Source organism: Suncus etruscus, chromosome 6 (assembly GCF_024139225.1).
Source record: "Suncus etruscus isolate mSunEtr1 chromosome 6, mSunEtr1.pri.cur, whole genome shotgun sequence".
NCBI lineage: Eukaryota > Metazoa > Chordata > Mammalia > Eulipotyphla > Soricidae > Suncus > Suncus etruscus.
Genome location: NC_064853.1, coordinates 44,884,150 through 44,902,180, shown reverse-complemented (window position 1 = coordinate 44,902,180; position 18,031 = coordinate 44,884,150). Strand labels below are relative to the sequence as shown.

Sequence of the window (18,031 nt, the reverse complement as noted above, 5' to 3'; positions counted from 1 at the left end):
AGAATCACCTGGTATGGTTCCCACAATTAAAAACAATCAAACAGGGGTCAGAGCGATAGCACAGCAGGTAGGACATTTATTTGCCTTGCACGCAGCCAACCTGAGATAGATTCTTGTTCCTCTGCAGCCCATATGTTTCTCTGAGCCTGCCAGAAGTACTCCTGAGCGCTACCAAGTATATACCCCCCACATAAGAAAACAAAAAAGCAATGAAACAGATGGAGATATAATACAGTTGACTTTGTATGCAGGACCCCAGATGGTCCTGAGGCCACGAGGAGTGATTCCTGAGAGTAGAGTGAGGAGTAAGCCTCGAGCTTACTCAGCTTAGTCGGTATAGCCCAAAAATGAAACAAAAATAAATAAATAAATACCAGGGGCTAGAGAGATAGCACACTGATAGGGCATTTGCTTTGCAAGCAGCTGACCCAGGACAAATCTGGGTTCGATTCCTGGCATCCCATATGGTCCCCTAAGCCTGCCAGAAGTGATTTCTGAGAGCGGAATCAGGAGTAACCACTGAGAGCTGCTGGGTGTGGCCCAGAAACCTAAATAAATATATAAATAAAAACCAAGGGGGCTAAAGATGTGCAACTAGTAAGGCAGGTAAGGTGCTTACCTTGCACGTGATTGACCTGGGTTTCTATCCCAGGACTGGCATATGGTTCCCCAGCTCTGCCAGAATTGATCCCTGAACATAGAGCCAAGAGAAAACCCTGAGTCAAGTCAGGTTTAGCTCAACCAGAATCAAATAAACAACAAATTGCTCAGTTTTAGTAAAAATAAAAATCCTGAGGCTAGAGCGAAAGCACAGTGGGTAGGGTGCTTATCTTGCATGAGGTCAACCTGGGTTCAATCCCTGACATCCCATATTATCCCCTAAGCCAGCCAGGAGTGATTCCTGAGTGCAGAGCCAGGAGTAACCCCTAAGCATAGCCAGTGTGGCCCCAAAACCAAAATAATAAATAAAAATCCCTTGCTAAAGAGCCAGAAGGCTAGTATAGGGGTGAAGGCCCTTGCCTTGCTTCTTAGTTTTCTGGGTTAAATCCCCACTGGCACATCTGATTCCTGAACACTTCCAGGGCTGACTCCTAAGTTCAGCTGTGGATGGTTTACAAACCCAACCAGCACCTCTTCCCCCCCAAAAAAAGAAAATGCCTTGCTTACCCGGGGTATGAAGAATTCATCAGCACTAAACTTATAAAGCCATTCATCCAAAAAGTGAAAGAGAAGAGATTGCAAGTCATCTCCTACACACAATGAAAGAAAAAAAAGCATAGTAGAATGGTGTTTAAAACTCATCTTTGGGGGCCGGAGAGATAGCATGGAGGTAAGGCTTTTGCCTTTCATGCAGAAGGTCATCGGTTCAAATCCCGGCGTCCATATGGTTCCCCGTGCCTGCCAGGAGCAATTTCTGAGCATGGAGCCAGGAGTAACCCCTGAACACTGCCGGGTGTGGATCCCCCCCACCCCCGCAAAAAAAAAATCATCTTTGGGCCAGAGCGATAGCACAGTGCTTTACATGCGGCCAACCCAGGTTCAATCATCAGCATCCCATATGGTTCCCCCAAGCACCACCAGGAGTAATTCCAGAAGTGATTTCTAAGGTCAGAGCCAGGAGTAACTCGAGAACCATTGGATGTAGCCCCAAAACAAACAAATAAATAAAAACTCATCTTTGAACTTTTTTGTTTGTTTGTTACTCCTGGCTCTACGCTCAGAAATCGCTCCTGGCAGGGTTAGGAAACCATATGGGATGCTGGGATTCAAACCACCAACCTTCTGCAGGCAAGGCAAATGTCCTACTTCCATGCTATCTCTCCAGCTCCAGTTTTTCTTTTCTTAAATATAATATTTACAAACATGATTACAAGCATGATTGTACTGGGTATCAGTCATAAAAAAAAAACCACCCTCCCTTCACCAGTGCAACATTCCCACCACCAATGCCCTCATCTCCCCCATTTATTTAAAATTTAAAGTACAATGAACTTTACTGGTTGAAAGAAGAAAATGAAGCTCCGATCTATTTTGTTCTTATTGAAAAAAATACATCAGACATTGCACATTAGTGTAACAATTCCATCCCAATGAAAAAATTGGTTACCTTCAGTTTCAACTTCTACTGTCTGAAGCGGCTCCACAGTCCCAGTATCTGTCATGTACCCAAACATTGCCATTGCGCATTGCTCAAATGCTTCCTCCAAGGTGTCTCCCCAGGCATGTAACCTAAAGAAAGACATTCATGTCCTATGTGATAAACGCAACTACTAGAGAAAACTTGACTGCAAAACCAAAGCAAAGTCAATTTCAGAACAAAACCGAATTAATGGTACTGAAATTAGGTTTTCAGAATACTGTTGGAATCTTTTAGTCATGACAGAAAAGAACCAAATTAGGGGCTGCAGCGATAGCACAGCAGGTAAGGTGCTTGTCTTGCACATGGCCAACCCAGGTTCAATCTCCAGCATCCCATATGGTCCCCTGAGCATGCCTGGAGTAATTCCTGAGTGCAGATCCAGGAGTAACAACTTAGCACCACCAGGTATGGCCCCAAACAAAAAACAAACAAAAAAAAGAACCAATTAGAAAATTTTAACACCGGCTGGAATACAGTGGTTAGGTCACTTGCTTTGCATGAGGCCAACCTGGGTTCGATCCCTGGCATTCCATATGATCCTCGGACACCGCCAGGAGTAATTCCTGAGTACAGAGCCAGGAATAACCCCTGAGCACCACCAGATATGCCCCTTCTAAAAAGAAAAATATTTAACACTAAGGACCAAAATGATAACATGGCGGGTAAGACGTTTGCCTTGTATGGGGCTGACCCAGTTTAGATCACTGGCATCCCATATGATCCCCTGAGTACTGCCAGGAGTACTTTCTGAGTGAAGAACCAGGAATAATCTCTGAGTGCTGCCAAGTGTGGCCCAAAAAGAAAAAAGAAAAAAAAGAAAAGAACATTAAACATCAAAATTCAAAAAAAATCAAAATTCAAAAAAGCCTTCCTGGGTCAGGGAGAGAGGGTTCAAAGGGCTGGAGTGCATGCACACAGGAGCCCTGTGTCTAATCCTTGGCACCACACAGTCCCCACCATTGCCAGTGTGGCCAAAAATCATCACAATCATCATCCTTGCAGTGTAAAGACAGTTACAAAAGCATAAACTCCAGCTGTACTCACTGGACATCTGCTGTATGATCCAAATCTGAGGGAGAGAGAAAAACACTTATAAGTCATTAAATTTGACCCATAAGAAGGCAACTAGTTCATTATTAAGAACATCATCCTTAAAGAGCAAACATATATGGGCAGACCCTTGTTAGCATAATAACCATTTATAAATTATAGTTAATTGCTTTGCTAAGCTTCCTTCTTTCCTTCCTCCCTTCCTTTCACTCTTCTTCCCTCTTTCCTCTCTTTTGTTTTGGGATCATACCCAATGATACTCCTGTCTCTGCACTCAGGAATCACTGGTGGTGCTCAGGGGACCATATGGGGTGCCAAAGATCAAACTCAGGTTGGCCACATGGAAGACAAATGCCTTATTCACTGTACTATCTCTCTGGCCCCAGCTAAGCTATATTTCTTTTTTTTGTTTGTTTGTTTTTGGGCCACACCCTGTAACGCTCAGGGGTTACTCCTGGCTATGTGCTCAGAAGTTGCTCCTGGCTTGGGGGACCATATGGGACACCGGGGGATCGAACCGCGGTCCGTCCAAGGCTAGCGCAGGCAAGGCAGGCACCTTACCTTTAGCGCCACCGCCCGGCCCCTAAGCGATATTTCTTAAGAACTGAAATTTATATTTGAATCAAAATTTCTATAAGGGTCAAGATCTAGGTCAGGGCTGCTTAGAAATGCAATAGACGGGGCCGGGAAGGTGGTGCTAGAGGTAAGGTGTTTGCCTTGCAAGCGCTGGAGTAGGACTGACCACAGTTTGATCCCCCAGCACCCCATATGGTACCCCCAAGCCAGGAGCGATTTCTGAGCGCATAGCCAGAAGTAACCCCTGAGCGTCAAATGGGTGTGGCCCAAAACCAAAAAAAAAAAAAAAGCAATAGACGAGGCCAGTGAGATAGCAGGCAGTAGGGAATCTGCCTTGCACACAGCTGATCCAGGACAGATGGTAGTTCGAATCCTGGCATCCCATATGGTCCCCTGTGCCTGCCAGGAGTGATTTCTGAGCACAGAGCCATGTGTAACCCCTGAACACAGCTGGGTGTGACACCCCCCCCCCAAAAAAAATACAACAGAGAAGGGCCAGAGAAGATAGCATAGCAGTAGGGCATTTGCCTTGCATGCAGCCATCCCGGAACTTGGGTTTGATTCCCGGCATCCCATATGGTCCCCAGAGCTTGCTAGGAGTGATTTCTGAGCACAAAGCCAGGAACAACCACTGAGCGCTGCTGGTGTGGCCCTCCAAAAACAAACAAAAACAACAGAGATGAGTGTGCCAGAAACAACCCAGAATCTTTTATATAAATTACTCTGAATTAATTTTTAGTTGCTATGTTGTTCTATGTTCAAAAACCGTTTACGGTTGCCAAATTTTTCCTGACCCATTCAATGATGCAATCACAGCTAGGAAGAACCTAAATATATTATATTGTCTCAAACAAGTATCATTTCCTATCATTTGATACTTATTTTTTTTGTTTTCGTTTTTGGGCCACACCCGGTGGTGCTCAGGGGTTACTCCTAGCTGTCTGCTCAGAAATAGCTCTTGGCAGGCACGGGGGACCATATGGGACACCGGGATTCAAACCAACCACCTTTGGTCCTGGATCGGCTGCTTGCAAGGCAAACGCCGCTGTGCTATCTCTCTGGGCCCATCATTTGATACTTGTCCTAAATAATCAATGATCTTTTTTTTTGGGGGGGGCCACATCTGGTGCCGCTCAGGGGTTACTCCTGGCTACGAGCTCAGAAATCACTCCTAGCTTGAGGGACCATATGGGATGCTGAGGGATCGAACCATGATCTGGCCTAGGCTAGCACGGGCAAAGCAGATGCCTTATCCCTTGCACCACCACTCTGACCCCATCAATGATCTTTTCTAAGCTGCTATTGTACAGATGATCAAAATTCTATGAATTACATCATCAAAGATATAAAACTTGAAATTTCTCTATTGCACATTTCATGAACAAATAGTCAAATCCAAGATGAACTTTTTAAAATGTGAAGTAAGAATCAAAGGCTTTTGGGTCACACCCAGTGAATCTCAGGGGTTACTCCTGGCTCTGCTCTCAGAATTGCTCCTGGAAAGCTCGGGTTATCATATGGGATGCCAGAAATCAAACCACCCTATTCCTGGATTGGCCACATGCAAAGCAAATGCCCTACCACTGTGCTATCTCTCCAGCCCCAGAACACAATATTTAGAGAATTAATTTTTTGCATAACCTTTAGTGGGTAAAATAGGATCCTCCCAGGGCCGGAGAGATAGCATGGAGGTAGTGTGTTTGCTTTGCATAAAGGACAGTGGTTCGAATCCGGCATCCCATATGGTCCTGAGCCTGCCAGGAGTGATTTCTGAGCGTAAAGCATAGAGCCAGGAGTAATCCAAGCGCTGCCGAATGTGACCCAAAAACTGGAGAAAAAGAAAAAAGGATCCTCCCAACCCCACTTCCAAACCCCTCTACACTTCATGCTCCTGTTCCATACAGGGTCTCACACATGCACCGAATGCTCTGCCAGTAAACTATATCCCCAACCTCATAAAATAGCTTTGTGGGTTTTTTAGGGGGGTGTCACAAATCAGTGTTCCTGGGAACACTTGTTCCCAGCATTGTGCTCAGGGATCACTCCCAGCAGTGGATGCTGGGGAATCATGCAGTGCCAGTGATCAAACCTATGGTTCCAGCAAAGCAGGTGAATCTATTCCTTTGAACTAGGAAAAATAACTTCAAACTATAGGGGCCAGGGATTGGCTTAGTAATAGTTTATCTGCCTTGCAAGCATGAGTTCAATCCCAACCCAAGCCCAGAGGGATCCTGGTGGCACTGGTATTGATTCCCAGGACCACAGAGAGCATTTCCCAAAAACATACATACCACAGATAAGTGCGTGAAGCCCCAACCCCTTCAGCACAAGCAGCAACAGCAAAGGAAAAGGGGGAAATGGTGATTTTACAAGCGCTTTCTTGCTGACACTCTGATGGGACGGGATCTCACAATACAAAATGCTCCCACTACCCACCACATCTGCCAATTCAGTATTTCATACTCTGCTCTTCACCAGGATCCTAAGTTCCTAATTTGGGAGCACAGGATGTTCAGGGAAGATCTTGGAGATCATTTACCTTCATTTCTTCACTTACAAGATACCTGACCTCCAGTGAATGTGTGACAGGTTCTGGGCTGTTGAGGTGGGGCTACAAGAGTTTTCTGATGCCCAGTGAGATATACTTTGACTGTAAGAGTCTTCTGGTAAGACTCAAAACTCATATTCATCTCAAATGATATTTATAAATACTGAAATCTCAATGTTTTAGGCACTAAGGCAGTGGTGAAGAACGTCCAGTTTGTGAGCTGTATTCAGATCAGGAATAGGGCCTAGCCTGTGTAGATGATAGGAGAGACACTTGCGCTTTTCATTAGCTTGCACATGGCCAGTCTGCCTGTAAAATGCATGCCCCTGAAATGATATTATAAATACCCAAATGGCCTTTGGCTGAAAAAAAGCTTTTCCAATCTGCATGAAGGGGTGCAAAGATGAGATGACAAGTTAAGAGATGATCTCACTCCTAAAACCAGGGCAACCAATAGCACTAAAGCACCGGCAGGTTTGCTCCCCCAAATTAAAAATCAAAATCATGTATCCAAAAAAAAAAAAAAAAAAGGTAAGTTAGTTTCACTTTTGTTTTATTGCACCAAATAAAAACTCAGAGAGATGTACAACATGTTAGGACACTTTTTTTTTTGGGGGGGGGGGTTGTTGTTGTTATTTTTGGGTCAAACAGACAATGTTATTCCTGGCAGTGCAGAGGAGACCATATGGGGTGCCAGGAATCGAACTCAAGTTGGGTTCATGCCAGGCAAACAATTTACCACTCTACTATCTCTCCAGCCTCCAACAGGTAAGATACTGGTATGCATTGGACAAACCAAGTTTGATCCTCAGCACTGCACAACCTCTCCAAACCCACCTTTAGCCCCGGTTAGGAGTGATCCTTGAGCATGAGCCAGGAATTAAGTATAAGCCTTGATCACAACCCGGTTTGGGCCAAACACCTGCCCCAAAACAAATCTAAGAAGAACAACAAAAAATGGCTAGCATGCTGCTATCCCCCTGAGCACCATCAAGATTGATTCCTGAACACAGCGCTAGTAGTAAGCCCTGATCACTGCCAGGTGTGGCCCCAAACCACCCCCCAAAAAAGTTTAGTATAAAATTGAGTAATGCAATGCTTTCCTCTTGGCAGCACAAAATTCTGATATATGTATTGTTTTAATATAAATTAAAGAGTCCTAGTGTTGGTGTGGGGATGGTGGGACCTTTCTCGGTTGGCTGGGCCAGCCTCCCGCTGCCCCTTAAGCCCAACGGTCTGAAAGCTGTAGGGTAACAGCAGAGAAACTCACAAAGCAGTTCAGATGAAGTTCCAGGAGTCAGCCAGCTTTATTTGACGGTCCCTTCTGCCATGCACACCTCCTCACATGGCCTCTTATACTAAGCCTTTTCCTAGCAGCTACTTCTCTCCTCCCTCTGGCTCTCTCCGCCTGTCTCCCTTTCAGCTGATTTTCAGCAGGTTTCCTGGCTGACTAACTCCCTTTGCTGATGCTACTGCTAATGCTTCTTTGCTGCTGCTTAATCTGATGCTGAATTGTTGATACTGAATCTGATGCTGAAATCTCTCTGTTGACTCACTTCATTCTCTTTTGTTTGTTTGTTTGTTTTTGGGTCACACCCGACGGTGCTCAGGGTTACTCCTGGCAGGCACGGGGAACCATATGGGATGCCGGGATTCAAACCACCATCCATCCTGGATCAGCTGCTTGCAAGGCAAAAACCCTACTGCATTTCTCTCTCTGCCTCCTGTAACTCTTCTTAATTCCTCTCTGCTGAATTGCTGATACTGAATCTGATGCTGAATCTCACTGTTGATTCTTGCTTCTGCCACACTTCTCTAACTCTTCTTCTTTTCTTTCTTTCTTTCTTTCTTTCTTTCTTTCTTTCTTTCTTTCTTTCTTTCTTTCTTTCTTTCTTTCTTTCTTTCTTTCTTTCTTTTTTTTTTTTTTTGGGGGGGGTCACACCCAGCAGTGCTCAGGGGTTACTCCTGGCTCTATGCTCAGAAATCGCCCCTGGCAGGCACAGGGGACCATATGAGATACCGGGATTTGAACCACTGTCCTTCTGCATGGAAGGCAAACACCTTACCTCCATGCTATCTCGCTGGCCCCCTAACTCTTCTTCTTCTTTTTTTTTTTGTTTTGTTTTTGGGCCACACCCAGCAGTGCTCAGGGGTTACTCCTAGCTGTCTGCTCAGAATTAGCTCCTGGCAGGCACGGGGGACCATATGGGACACCGGGATTTGAACCAACCACCTTTGGTCCTGGATTGGCTGCTTGCAAGGCAAACGCCCGGCACCCCCTAACTCTTCTTCTTCTTTTTTTTTTTTTTTTTTGGTTTTTGGGCCACACCCATTTGACGCTCAGGGGTTACTCCTGGCTATGTGCTCAGAAATCGCCCCTGGCTTGGGGGGACCATATGGGACGCTGGGGGATCGAACCACGGTCCGTTCCTTGGCTAGCGCTTGCAAGGCAGACACCTTACCTCTAGCGCCACCTTCCCAGCCCCCCCTAACTCTTCTTAATCCCTCTCTCCCCCATGCAGACTCCTCTACCCACCCATTCCAGTTCTGATCATTCAGGTGGGATAAAAAAGAAGTTGGGGGAGGGGCCAGAGCAGTGTCACAAGTGGAAAGGCTTCCAAGCCAGGAACCATTTTCTGAGCGCATAGCCAGGAGTAACCCCTGAGCATAACTGGGTGTGCCCCTCCTAATAAAACAAACAAAAAATAAGGTGGGGGAGGGGATACCCTAATTCATAAACATAAATCTCAAAAACATTAAATGAAACCCACATAACATAGCCGCTGCCATGTAAACAATCCTGCTTTAAAGCTTCACAAATAATCTTGGGAGGTATGTCACACCAAGTTGACAAAAGTCATATGGTAGTTATAAGGGTCTTCAGGCTGAAAACTCTTTAAAGGAGAAGGCAGAGTCCTCACCTTGCTGAAGCCTTGGCAGTCTCATCCAGAACCCAAACCCACAGCTGTACAAAGGCATAACCAACATCACTGCTTCACAACTAATCTCTGCAAGCCACCAAACTCACAAAACTTTCCAGTATATTTGTTATCAGGCTAAAAACTGGGGTCTTCCCGAAGTGGAAGCAGGCAGCCATCCTCCCACCACCACCACATACACTGGGGACACCCCCCAAGCAGAACATCTACATCCCACAAGCAGTGTCATATACACAATGCCCATCTTCAGGGCCCGGAGAGATAGCACAGCGGCGTTTGCCTTGCTAGCAGCCGATCCAGGACCTAAGGTGGTTGGTTCGAATCCCATATGGTCCCCCGTGCCTGCCAGGAGCTATTTCTGAGCAGACAGCCAGGAGTAACCCCTAAGCACCGCCAGGTGTGGCCCAAAAACCAAAAAACAAAAAAAAAAAAAACAACAAAACAAAACAAAACAATGCCCATCTTCACAAGTAATCTCAAGAGATGCAAGCTAAGCCACTTACAGACACACCTGACTCGGGGCTGAAAACACTGTGGCCCCCTCAGGAAAGGACGTGAGCCTAAAATTGTCCCAGTTCTACAGTCGTTAAGAGTTCCTGAAGCGGGGCCAGAGAGATAGCATGGAGGTAAGGCGTTTGCATTTCATGTAGGAGGTCATCGGTTCAAATCCCAGCATCCCATATGGTCGTTCCTCCCCCCCCCCCCCCCCCATGCCTGCCAGGAGCAATTTCTGAGCCTGGAGCCAGGAATAACCCCTGAGCACTGCCAGGTGTGACCCAAAAACCACAAAAAAAAAAAAAAAAAAAAGAGTTCCTGAAGGGTGCAGCCATGAAACACCTCCAATTTTCACCAGACTGACAACCCAGTAGGAGGAACACAGTAAATTAGATGGGAATGTGGCATAGAAGCCAATGAGCTCATAGAAGGCTCAATTAGCAACAAGCAGTAAACTCCTAAAGATTTTAATGAACCCATTGTGAGATATAACAATTTTCTCAAACTTTCTTTTATTGGATTATTTGTCAATAATTCCATTAGTCATTCTACTGTAACAAGCAACATAAAACAAATTATTTTGTATCTGCTAAGAGGGCAGTCATGGGGGAGAGGAGGTGGGAAACTGGAGAAAATGGTGAAGGGAGGTCACACTGGTAGTGGGATTGATTTTGGAATACTGAATGCTTAAAACAACTGTATTACGAACTACTTAACAAACCATGGTACTTAAATAAAGTTTAAAAGTTAAGTGAAAATTATACCACATAACTTCATCTAAATCCCTGTGTTAGAGATTTGACCAGGGGCCAGAGAGGTAGCACTAGAGGTAAGGTGTCTGCCTTGCAAGTGCTAGCCAAGGAAGGACCGCAGTTCGATCCCCCGGAGTCCCATATGGTCCCCCCAAGCCAGGGGCAATTTCTGAGCGCTTAGCCAGGAGTAACCCCTGAGCATCAAACGGATGTGGCCCAAACAACCAAAAAAAAAAAAAAAAAAAGAGAGAGAGAGAGAGAGAGAGAGAGAGAGAGAGAGAGAGAGAGAGAGAGAGAGAGAGAGAGAGAAAGATTTGACCTAAGGATAAATCACATAATCTAACAGCAGCAGGCATGTTCCTAGAGTATGCCAGTCTGCCACCCCACCCCACTGCAGAGCCCACCTAGGGATCTCTTAACACAGAAAGGGGAATTGTTTGTTCTAGCTAATGTCTAAATATCAAGAAGGATTACAACTGTGAATATATATCTCTTCTAACTCAGAAAGTTCTTTCCTCTAGGACTCCAGAATCAGCCCTGGGATACAATCATCCCTGGGAGGTGCACAGAATCCTAACTCCCATGACCTTCAAGTAGCAAACAATGAAGATCTCTGGAACCTTTTGTGATTTACTTATCAGACTTTTCATGAAGGGGCTGTAACAGAATACTCTCCACCTTTCACTCTTCCTTTAACGGACACTATCAGGGGACTGAGCCAGAGCTCAACAGGTTGAACACAAGCTTTGCTAATACATAGACTCTTCAGTCTCCAGGCAGAAGTCCTGCAGGATGTGCCCCACCCAAAAATATGAATATACATTTGCCTTGCATGCTGCTGACCTAGGACGGACTGTGGTTCAATTCCCTGGCTTCCCATATGGTCCCCCCAAGCAAGCAGCAATTCTGAGCGTATTGCCAGGAGTAACCCATGGGTGTCACCGAGTGTGGCCCAAAATCCAAAAACAAACAAACAAACATGCAGTTATGACTGTAGTAGCATTTCTGCACTCCTACCCTATATAGAGGTCTTCTCTTGACTTAAAGTAGTTTTTTGGGGGCCACACCCAGCAGCACTCAGGTTACTCCTGGCCTGGCTCTGTGCTCCTGGCAAGCTTGGATGCCAGGGATCAAACCTGGGTCAGCCACATGCAAGGCAAATTCCCTACCCTTCTGTGTTATAGCTCTAGCCCCATAAAATCTTTTCTTTTTTTTCTTTTCTTTCTTTCTTTTTTTTTTTTTTTTTTGTACTTGGGGCCAGAGAGGAAGTACAGCAGATAAGGAATGCAGCTGACCTAGTCTAATCCCCAGCATCCTGTATGGTACCCTTCCCAGAGCAAAGTCAGGCATAACAAACGCTGAACAGTGTGTGTGGCCTAAAAACAAAAACAAAAACAACAATGTCGTTTTTCTGTCCAGGGCACAGGTGGGTCAGGAGGCTACAACTTCTACCATTGTTTCATAAAGATAGGGCCAGAGGGACTCACATCTCATTTGATCCCCAAGAACCATTGGGTATGGTTTTAAAAACAAATAATAAGCATACCTAGAGGCTGTAATTCTTGAGAATCATTGTGAAGTCTTTGGAAAATGTGTTGACTTTAATAAGCAAAGGAAAAATATCTCATAGTGAAAGATCAGTTTGGATGCTACCAAGATCATAAGCATCATAAGAATCCAGGTGGCTTGGATCATTTTCAGCAAATTTAGAGCAATGCAGATTATTTCTTTTGTAGTGAGGTTGAAATGATCAAAGTCAAATAACAAAAAATAAAATGATGGGCCCGGAGAGATAGCACAGTGGCGTTTGCCTTGCAAGCAGCCGATCCAGGACCAAAGGTGGTTGGTTCGAATCCCGGTGTCCATATGGTCCCCCGTGCCTGCCAGGAGCTATTTCTGAGCAGACAGCCAGGAGTAACCCCTGAGCACTGCCGGGTGTGGCCCAAAAACCAAAAAAAATAAATAAATAAATAAATAAAATAAAATAAAATGATAACCACTTGCTTAATTCATGTTTGAAATGACGGGCCCGGAGAGATAGCACAGCGGCGTTTGCCTTGCAAGCAGCCGATCCAGGACCAAAGGTGGTTGGTTCGAATCCCGGTGTCCCATATGGTCCCCCGTGCCTGGCAGGAGCTATTTCTGAGCGGACAGCCAGGAGTAACCCCTGAGCAACGCCGGGTGTGACCCAAAAAAAAAAAGACATTTTTGGGGCCCGGAGAGATAGCACAGCAGTGTTTGCCTTGCAAGCAGCCAATCCAGGACCAAAGGTGGTTGGTTCGAATCCCGGTGTCCCATATGGTCCCCCGTGCCTGCCAGGAGCTATTTTTGAGCAGATAGCCAGGAGTATCCCCTGAGCACTGCCGGGTGTGGCCCAAAAAAACAAAAAAAAAGAAAAAGAAAAAGAAATGACACACTGCTTGCTCTGTGCTCGAGTCACTCCTGGGGGTGCTAAGAAGAAGGGGCATTTGGTGCCAAGGATAAACCCAGGTCTACTGCATATAAAGCTAACACTCACTCAGTCTATTGCATTTTCCCAATAATCTTGTTAAATGTATATATATGCACACACATATACATATACACATCCCAGGAGAAATACAACCTCATAAAAAAGGAAAGGGATGGTGGTTCGAATCCCATATGGTCCCCCATGCCTGCCAGGGGCGATTTCTGAGCGTAGAGCCAGGAGTAACCCCTGAGCGCTGCCTGGTGTGACCCAAAAACAAAAACAGAAACAAAAAAAAGGAAACTAAAATTATTATATATGATTTTTGGCCTTTTCAAATAGTATATAATTATGAGCCAAGAGGCACAATTAAATTAAACAAGGCTAGTATAAGCTTACACCTCTAGAGCCTGAGTCATAGCACAGGCAGGGGTCCTCAAACTTTTTAAACAGGGGGCCAGTTCACTGTCCCTCAGACCATTGGAGGGTATGACTGTAGTAAAAACAAAACTTATGAACGAATTCTTACGCACACTGCATATATCTTACTTTGCAATGAAGAAACAAAACAGATACAAATACAATATGTGGCCCGCGGGCCATAGTTTGAGGACCACTGGCACAGAAGATAGGGCATTTGCCCTGCAAGCAGTTGTCCGGAGTTCAATACCTGGCATCCTACATGGTCCCGCAAGCTGCCAAGAGTAACCCCTGAGCCTAGCCCCAAAATGAAACATGGTATGTATAGTATTTTCCCGTTTTAGTGTGCCTAAGCAAACAAGAAATAAAGCCACATGGCGTTATCTGAGTATATGGGGGAGTAAGAACACACCCAACAATACCCATGACTTGGTCCAAACATAAGCATTAAACTGAGGGATTCTTTCACACCAAATTCCATATTGAGCAGTTCACAAAGAGAAGATAAAAAAGGGGGGGATCGTCACTGTATAAGAAAATATTCAGCAAAAGTTATAGCCATCAAAGAAAACACCCATAAAATGTTGAAAAGACATATGTGTCCTTTTTATGCCTTTTGGAAAAGTTGGGTGGATGTTAACTCCAGAACACCACTTTGGTCTGTGACTTAGGACTCTACAGTACTTAAGTTAGAAAGGGTAAAAGAGGGGCCCGGAGAGATAGCACAGTGGCGTTTGCCTTGCAAGCAGCCCATCCAGGACCAAAGGTTGTTGGTTCGAATCCCGGTGTCCCATGTGGTCCCCCGTGACTGCCAGGAGCTGTTTCTGAGCAGACAGCCAGGAGTAACTCCTGAGCACCGCTGGGTGTAGCCCAAACACCAAAACCAAAAAAAAAAAAAAAAAAAAAAAAAAAAAAGAAAGGGTAAAAGAGGAGTAATGATGATAGGGGTTAAGGAAGTTAAAGAGAAAAATGATCTTTTGTAGGGGTGTGCAAAAGGGCAGAGTACAAAATGGACATTCTGCATACATAAAAACATAATTCAATGATAGTGAGTACTATTAATGTATCTTGTGCCCCTGTGTGATTTTGAAAATATAGACTGGAAAGAGATTACCAGTGACTTCAAGAAGCTGGGAGGCCGGAAATTCGGAGCCCCACCCAGACCCTCCCTAAGGAGCTGAATGGATAATGGGGGAAAGCCTAGGGTACCTTCAAGCTTTAGCAGAGTGGCTAAAGAAACTGTGGTACATATACACAATGGAATACTATGCAGCCGTCAGGAGAGATGAAGTCATGAAATTTTCCTATACATGGATGTACATGGAATCTATTATGCTGAGTGAAGTAAGTCAGAGGGAGAGAGAAAGACGCAGAATGGTTTCACTCATCTATGGGCTTTAAGAAAAATGAAGGGCCCGGAGAGATAGCACAGCGGCGTTTGCCTTGCAAGCAGCCAATCCAGGACCAAAGGTGGTTGGTTCGAATCCCGGTGTCCCATATGGTCCCCATGCCTGCCAAGAGCTATTTCTGAGCAGACAGCCAGGAGTAACCCCTGAGCACCACTGGGTGTGACCCAAAAACTAAAAAAAAAAAAAAAAAAAAAAAAAACCAAACAGAAAAATGAAAGTCATTTTTAACAGTATCTCAGAGACAAGAGAGATGAGGGCTGGTAGGGGCAGCTCATGACATGAAGCTCATCACATAGAGTGATGAATGCAGTTGGAGAGATGACTACACTGAAAACTATCATAACAATGTGAATGAATGAGGGAAGCAGAAAGCCTGTCTCGAGTACAGGTGTGGGGGTGGGTGGGGAGGAGGGAGATCTGGGAAATTGCTGGTGGGAATGTTGCACTGGTGAAGGGGGTGTTCTTTACATGACTGTACTCATACAACTATAATCATATTTGTAATCACGGTGTTTAAATAAAGATAATCATTTTAAAGAAAAGAAGAAATTTCAAAGTTTGGGCCGGAGAAATAGCGTGGAGGTAGGGCATTTGCCTTGCATGCAGAAGAATGGTGGTTCGAATCCCGGCATCCCATATGATCCCGCATCCCATATGATCCCCCACGCCTGTTAGAGGAGCTATTTCTGAGCATAGAGCTGGGAGTAACCCCTGAGCACTGCTGGGTGTGACCCAAAAACAAAACAAAACAAAAAAAAAGGAATTTTAAAGTTTAAAATGACAAAGCAATTTATTCTGTTTTGAGGGAAGAGAGGAGGTTTGAAACACACCCAGTGATGTTCAGGGATTACTCCTGGCTCTGCACTCAGAAATTACTCCTGGTGGTGCCTGAGGTCTTACATGGGTTGCCAGGCACAGAACCCTGGTCAGCTGTGTGCAAGGCTCTAAAGACTCTATCCACTGTATTAGCTATCCAGCCTTTTTTGTTTGTTTGTTTTTTGTTTTTGAGTCACACCCAGCAGCGCTCAGGGGTTACTCCTGGCTCTACACTCAGAAATGGCTCCTGGCAGGCTCTGGGGACCATATGGGATGCCGGGATTCGAACCACGGCACTTCTGCTTGCAAGGCAACCGCCCTACCTCCATGCTATCTCTCCGGCCCCACAGCCTCTTTTATTTTATTGGGGGAGGGCCATATATATCTCCAGTGGCTCAGGGATAGAGCCACAACCCTGGCTCTAAGGTCAGGGATCACTCCAGGGGTGTGAGACTTCCTCTAGCCGTAATTTATCTTGTAAAATATGTGCTATAGATATGAAAAAGTAAGTACATTCACAACTCAAGAATAAGACCAGATATATCCCTATGCCCACTAAGTTGAAGTGAATAAGTTAAAGAGAAGGACATCTTTGCATATTCACATAGTAAACTGACTAGGACGGTTTTTTTTGGTTTTTGGTTTTTGGTTTTTGGGGCACACCTGGCGGTGCTCAGGGGTCACTCCTGGCTGTCTGCTCAGAAATAGCTCCTGGCAGGCACGGGGGACCATATGGGACACCGGGATTCGAACCAACCACCTTTGGTCCTGGATCGGCTGTTTGCAAGGCAAACGCCACTGTGCTATCTCTCCGGGCCGTAATTTTTGAATTCTTAATCATATGTTTTCAATTACTTTTTGTTTGTTTGTGAGTCACTCAGAATTCCCCTTAGGTATCTGGAATAGAGGTCAGAGTCACACAAGTGGAAGTGGAAGGCAATAGATTTACCACACCCTTTCCTTTAAATTTTTTAAATCATCATCTATAGCAGGGGTCTTCAAACTACGGCCCACGGGCCACATATTGTATTTATTTGTTTCTTCACTTCTAAATAAGATATATGCAGTGTGCATAGAAATTTGTTCATAATTTTTGTTTTTACTATAATCTGGCCCTCCAACAGTCTGAAGGACAGTGAACTGGCCCCCTGTTTAAAAAGTTTGAGGACCCCTGATCTATATAGGCTAGGGTGATGGCTCAGGCTTTGCAAGCACACCTCAGGTTCCTCTCCAACACCAGGTGTCAAATGACAAGGCAGGAGCCCTCATACCTCCCTCTTGTGTACCCCTCAAAATAAAAATTCCTATGAAAAATAAACTAGGGAGACATACATGGTTCTGAATGTTACAGAACTTGGTATATTGTTATAAGCTGTGCTTTAAACAGAGGACAAATCTGAGCATTTCCAAAGCACAGCCACTAGTAGGGATGACAGTTTAACATTTATAGAACTTTCAAGTAGGGACGGATAGTTCAGCGGGTAAGCTCTGTCCAGCACGAGGCCACTCAGGTCGATTCCTAGCATCCCACAGGATTCTATAGCACCACCAGGAGTAATTCATGAGTGCAGAGCCTAGTGCGACTCCTGAGCACCGCGAGCAAACTCAAAACAGTAGCACGATCCAGGGAAGAGACCACATCATAAAAGCCCACTTCCCTCTTCCTCCCTTTCTGAGTCATCCACCCTAGCCTCGCTACCTTTTGGAGTCTCAAGGAGCCGGTAACCCCAGAAACTCTTGCACACACTGACTCATCTTCAGGATGAACACACTAGCAAAATCTCCAAAAGATAAATGTGGACACATTTCCACAAGATAAATACAGATGCGAAAAAAGTTTAAGAATCCAAAAAAAAAAAAAAAAAAGAATCCGTCAAGTGAGTCGAAGGGATTTTTGGTTTCGTTTTTAACCCATTCAACATCCCTGGGACAAGCACAACTGAAGCTCTCACTGGAAAAAGTGGAAACCGAGGCCGAAAACCTCGGGGGAAAAAAAACAAACGAAGGCGCTACTCACATTCATATTTCCGATTGACTGGAGGATACTTGGCCTTGATCGCCAGTTGCTGTTCGTTCAAATTATAATCTCGGACATCCTCCCCTTCCTGCGCCATGACTGCACTACTCCAAGAACACACCACTTCCGCCCTCTGAAGCCTTACTTCCGCCCTGACTTACAACTTCCGCCCTGAACGCCACAGTTGCCACGCCCCCTTTTAAAGGCCTAGCGCTTTTTTTTTTTTTTTTTTTTTAACCTTCGATCTTGGGAACCCTGTGCTAGGCCCCATTTTCTGCGCTTACTCCGTCAACAGTTTTAAGAACTAAAGAAGCCACTACATCGGGGAAGCCCTGGGAGTAGGAGCCCTTTGAACGAATAATAAGTCCGCTTCCCCCTCGAAGTCGCAAAACTAGACTCGAGAGCAGCCTTAGATGACTG

At 45.1% G+C, this 18,031-nt stretch overlaps 1 protein-coding gene across 2 annotated transcripts in view; it reads right to left on the bottom strand.

Moving 5' to 3' along the window:
* Positions 1-17,714, bottom strand: part of ZBTB8OS (zinc finger and BTB domain containing 8 opposite strand) — a 47,769-nt gene extending 30,055 nt beyond the window's left edge. The window contains exons 1-4 of one of the 2 annotated variants that reach the window (XM_049775145.1): positions 17,612-17,714; positions 3,185-3,209; positions 2,108-2,229; positions 1,168-1,250 (exon numbers count right to left, since the gene is read on the bottom strand). In XM_049775145.1, coding sequence (XP_049631102.1) covers positions 1,168-1,250; positions 2,108-2,229; positions 3,185-3,209; positions 17,612-17,708 — 327 coding nt within the window. In that variant the 5' untranslated portion in view covers positions 17,709-17,714. Of the gene's footprint in view, positions 1-619; positions 681-1,167; positions 1,251-2,107; positions 2,230-3,184; positions 3,210-17,611 lie in introns of those variants that run through there. The other variant, XR_007496751.1, reaches the window with a different exon arrangement.
* Between the last annotated feature and the right edge of the window lie 317 nt (positions 17,715-18,031).